Source organism: Apteryx mantelli, chromosome 16 (genome assembly GCF_036417845.1).
Source record: "Apteryx mantelli isolate bAptMan1 chromosome 16, bAptMan1.hap1, whole genome shotgun sequence".
Classification (NCBI taxonomy): Eukaryota; Metazoa; Chordata; class Aves; order Apterygiformes; family Apterygidae; genus Apteryx; species Apteryx mantelli.
In genome coordinates, this window is record NC_089993.1 from 15,348,929 (window position 1) to 15,353,928 (window position 5,000).

General features: G+C 60.0%; 1 protein-coding gene across 1 annotated transcript in view; it reads left to right on the top strand.

Annotated features, from left to right (window-relative positions):
* The first annotated feature begins 1,330 nt into the window (after window positions 1-1,330).
* UNCX (UNC homeobox) overlaps window positions 1,331-5,000 on the top strand; it is a 4,286-nt gene continuing 616 nt past the window's right edge. The window contains exons 1-3 of the mRNA XM_067306498.1: window positions 1,331-1,580; window positions 2,709-2,884; window positions 4,540-5,000. The exon at window positions 4,540-5,000 is cut by the window's right edge and continues 616 nt beyond it. Of these exons, the coding sequence (XP_067162599.1) occupies window positions 1,331-1,580; window positions 2,709-2,884; window positions 4,540-5,000 (887 nt within the window). The remainder of the gene's footprint in view (window positions 1,581-2,708; window positions 2,885-4,539) is intronic.

Consider the following 5,000-nt stretch of genomic DNA (forward strand, 5'->3'; position numbering starts at 1 on the left):
TCCCGGCTGGCGCGGCCGCGGGAGGTGCCCACCCCATCCCCTACCCGCCCTCGGCCCTGCGGTTCGTTGAAGAATATTTGCTTTAATTATTAACGGGGGGAACCTATCAATATTTTATTTGGGTGAAACTTCTATGGGGATGTAATTTAATTAGAACAAATTTGGCGGCTGTTTGGAAGCTGTTAATCACTGGCAGGGCTAAGTGTGGGGTGTGGGATGGGTTGGTTTTCCTGCGGGGGCGGGGAGGAAGGCGATTTTAAAAGGAGGATTTGGAACTTTATTTGGTTTCTTTCTTTCTTTCTTTTTTTTGGCCTCCTCTTTAGCGAAAAGAGACTGCTTTTAGTTGTGGCTGCGTGCACGATTCAAGGGTTATTGTTGCTGCTGGGGGGGAGGTGGTGTCTGTGGCCGAATCGATAGGAGATTGCATTAATTATGATTTCGATTGATATGCTCAAATTTCCTTTTAAACGCTGCAAAAGGCTCTTCCCATTTTCCTTTTTTTTTCCCCCATTTTTTTCCCGTTCCCTCCCTCTGCCCCCCTCCCCTCTCCCCTGTTATAGAGCCGGAGAGGAGATGAAAAGGCTTGTAGTTTTAAATTCAATGTGACAGCTCTGGAAAGAGCGGATGATGAATCTCCTATTATTGGATCAGTCTATTTGCCGCTCAATGTCTCTCTGTAATTGGAGCAACATCACTTTAAAGGTTCAGAGAGTAGAGCATTTCTGGTGAAAAATCCCCACAACACGCTGGTGAATGTTTTAAAGGGAAATCTATTAGTGATTTGGAGAGGGGAGGGGACAAGGGGGAAGAGGGTGGGTATGGAGGGGTGGCGGGGGGGGGCGAGGCGGTGTGTGTGTGTGTAACTCTGGCTGTTTAGTATTTAACTGGGTATCAGGCAGACCCGTGAGCTCTCCTGCGTCTCCCCGGCACCCTCCCCTGCCTGCCTGGCCCACGCCGCCCTCCTCAGCCTGGAGTTCGTATCAAAGCCCCCCTTGTCTTGTTGTGACAGCTCTGATATTGTTTATTGAGGCTGGATGTCAGGTATAATTAGCAATCGATATGGAAAACGTTTGCTCCCCACACTGGCACGTCTCTGACGTCAGGACCGATTAACGTTTCTTATTGGTCCCAAATTCCCCCAGCCTGAGCTAATTATTGGGAGCCTGATGTTGATAAAGTTAAAGCGCCCGGGCGCCCTGCAGCATGAGCCCCTCGCCGCGCCTCCTCCAGCAGCAGCACCCCCGGCACCAGCACCCCCGCCGCCAGCACCCCCGGCACCCGCGGGCCCCGCGCCGGCCCCGCCGCGCCGCGCCGCCCCCGGGCCGCCCCCATGATGGACAGCCGCATCCTGGAGCACCCCCATGCCCAGTTCGGGGGCATGGTGGGCTTCCCTTACCCGCTCGGCCACCACCACGTCTACGAGCTGGCCGGCCACCAGCTGCAGTCGGCGGCGGCCGCCGTGCCCTTCTCCATAGACGGATTACTGAACGGCTCCTGCGCCGCCTCCGTGGTCAACCCGGCGCCGCTCATCCCCTCCGCCTGCGGCGTCGGCGGCGACAGCCAGCCCTTCAAGCTCGCAGGTAAGAGCGCCCCGGGCCCCGGCGAGGCCCCCGCGCGCGCGGAGCCCCGCGGCGCCCGCGCCCGCCCCGAGGCTCCGGCCCCGCCGCGATGGGGCGGACGGCGGGGGCTCCCGGGGCTGCCCGGGCCGGGCCGCTCCGCTCCTCGCCGCGCCGCGCCGCGAGAGCCTCCGCCAGCCCCGCCGGGCCGCGCGTGTGCCCCGAACAATAGCGGGCCCGGCCCGGTGCCTTCCCGGAAAGTTGATCGCTGGGGGTGGGGGGCTTGGAGGATGCCATCGTTCCCCTTTAAAAAAAATAAAAATAAATAAATAAAGGCCTAGGAATCGCTGGAGTTTGGGGAACGAGAAGCTATTCCCCCCCATTTTTTCTTTTAAACGATATAACGAAAGAGAAACGCGCTCTCTCCCTCCCCACCCGCCTGTAGCATAGCTATTGTTTAGCTACTAAAACATCTTGTCGCCCAAACCTCCTTTTATTAATGCTTGTTCTTCCTGGAAGATCCCTGCACCTCAGCTAATAAATATTATTGTTGTTATTATTTCCACACGCGGTGAAATCATTAGAAGAGATGCAGTCAGGGCTGCAAAAACGGGAACCGTAAATATAAATCCTCGGGAAGGATCCCAGCCTCGGAGCATCCCGGCTGCACGGCTGCTCGGGGCTGGCGGTGCGCTGCCAGCCGGGAGGCCGCCCTGCGTGTGGGGTGCCCCCAAACAGGGGTGTCCCGGCCCTGCCCCGCGTGGGAAGGGGCCAGGGAGCTGCGGGCCCACGCAGGTGCTCCGTGTGGCCCTTCGGGGAGGCTGGGGAAGGGAAGGGGGGCTTTTAATTTTTTTTTATTTTTATTTTTATTAAACCGTTGGTGGCTGGAGCAAATATTGGAACTTCTCTCTCTCTCTCTGCCAGCTGAGTGCCTGTGGAGAGCTTCCTTCAGGAATAAATGTTCTGTAAAGTACATTTTCGGAGGAGGCGAGGGCAGATCGGGTTCCTCCCCATTTTTAGCGCAGGTGTGTGTATAATCCCGCTATTTTACCAACGTTGCCGAGCACAAAAGTTAAAAGGCTCCTGTGAATGGCAGGGAGGGGGGAAAAAAGGCTATTTTCCAGGATGCTGAGAGTATCTCTGCCTTTTCAGACTCGGGTGACCCGGACAAAGAAAGTCCTGGCTGTAAAAGAAGACGAACCCGCACCAATTTTACGGGCTGGCAGCTCGAAGAGCTGGAAAAGGCGTTTAATGAGAGTCATTATCCGGACGTGTTTATGCGAGAGGCTCTGGCTCTCAGGCTGGACTTGGTGGAGTCCAGAGTGCAGGTAAAAAACACCCCCCCCCCTTCTCCCCTGCCCTCTCCCTGGTGCGAGCGACTCCCCGGGGAGGCCCCGTCGGAGCCGGCAGCTCGGGCCCGCGGCGCCGCCCCGCTCCGGGACGGGGCCTGGGAGCTCGGCCGCGGCCCCGCTCCTCCCGTCCCTCTCCTTTTGTTTCTCTGTCCTTGCTTGGTGGTCGGTTTGGGGTGTGTTTTGCTCGTCTTTTTTTTTTTTTTTTTCTTTTAATAAACCCTAGGCTCGCAAATAGGCCCCGAAGAGTGGTATTCCAGCCGAGATTCTCTAAACCTTTTGTTTTTCCACTGTAAATATTTTTCTTAAATGAGCCAAGGGCGAAAAATTAGCATGCAAATATGAGGCTTAATCGTGGTCCAGGGGACGCTGGAGAATGTCAATAAAGCTTGTAGGTGCATCGAGAGCGTACAGAACTTGTAAAACTTCATTTTAACGAACGGGTGGGCCCTCAGTCGTATGGGGGGAAAAAAACCCTCCTTGCTTAAACTGATCCTAAATTAAAAAAAAAAAAAAGAGGAATTGAGTGGAAGAATTCGAGTTGGATGCGGGTTGGCTATTGAATATGCACATGATCATGTATTCACCGATGGCTCCGACCGGATGAGCGTGGCTGAGCGCTGCGACAGCGTTTCTCCGTGCCGGGCTGCGTTTGGGCCGTGCCGGCGGCCGCTCCCGGCCCGCTGCTCTCGGCGAAGGGCGGCCGCGGAGAGCCGCTGCGATGGGGCTTCGCGGCGGGGTGTGCGCGGAGAAACGCATCCTTAAACCGGACTCAAAACCGTGGGGCCAATCCCCCCCGGGACGCGCTAACGCCGTTTACCGCTCTGCATCCTTTAGCTTTGTCCCGAGCTGTATTTACCGGCCGCCTTTCCCGGCTCTGCGCGCTGCCGGGGCCGGGCTGCGGCCGGGGTGGCGGGGCCGGGCAGAGGCCGCTCCGGAGCCGCCTTTCGGCGCCCGGTGCTCCCGGGCTGGCGGTGGGTCTGGCCGGGGCCGCCTTGGCTGCGGGGGGACGTGCGCGTCCTCCCGGAGCAGCGGGGCGCGGAGCTCCGCGGAGCTGGGCGAGAGCAGAGAGGATTTCCCCCTCACCTCTTCAAGATAAGGAAAAAGCAAATCCTATGTGGGGACTGATCCAAACTCGTCCCCCGTCCCCTCTGCTCCGCTGCCCGGGCCAGGCAGGAGGCCCAGGCGCCCCTCCGCCTTCGGCCTCGTCGTCAGCCCCTTCGTTGCGCTGCGTTTCCCCGCATTTTGCGTGCTGCGCCGGAGAGCTCGGGCCCGGCCTCGGGGGCCGGGGCTCCGGCCGGAGCTTCTGCCTCCCCTGGTGGCGGGGAGGCACCGGGGGGTCATCGCTGACCCCCGCGGCGCCGGTGCGGGCAGGGCAGCGTGTGTGTGCGTGCGTCTGAACCCTTCTGCTTTTTTTTTTTTTAAGGCGATCTTTACCCTGTTAAAGAAGCACGGATATTTCTCCCCGTTTCCCTTTCGCTCTGCCTCGCACACCCCCAGTCCTGTGGATGGGGGCTGCCGGCGCCTCGAGGGGTGGAAGGGGGAGGCCGGAGCTGCGCTTCTCCCCCCCTGCCTGGCCACCGCGGGGGGCCGGTGCGCTGGGTGTTAACTGCTTCTCGTTGTTCGGTGTGTAGGTCTGGTTCCAAAACCGCCGGGCCAAATGGAGAAAGAAAGAGAACACCAAGAAGGGCCCGGGGCGGCCGGCTCACAACTCGCACCCCACGACGTGCAGCGGGGAGCCCATGGACCCCGAGGAGATCGCCCGCAAGGAGCTGGAGAAGATGGAGAAGAAGAAGCGCAAGCACGAGAAGAAGCTCCTCAAAAGCCAAAGCCGCCACCTCCACTCGCCCAGCGGCCTCTCGCTGCACAGCACGCCCAGCTCCGACAGCGACAGCGGCGGCGGCGGCGGCCTCTCGCCCGCCCCGCCCGAGGCGAAGCCCCGCGGGCAGCCCCCGCCGCACCACCCGCCGCCCGCCGCCGCCGCCGCGCCCGCCGCCGCCTCCGAGCCGCCCCCCAGCAGCTGCGACCAAACGGCAGAGCCCTTCTACCCCAGCCAAAGAAGCGGCGCCGGGCGGCTCCAGCGCCCGCCCGACAA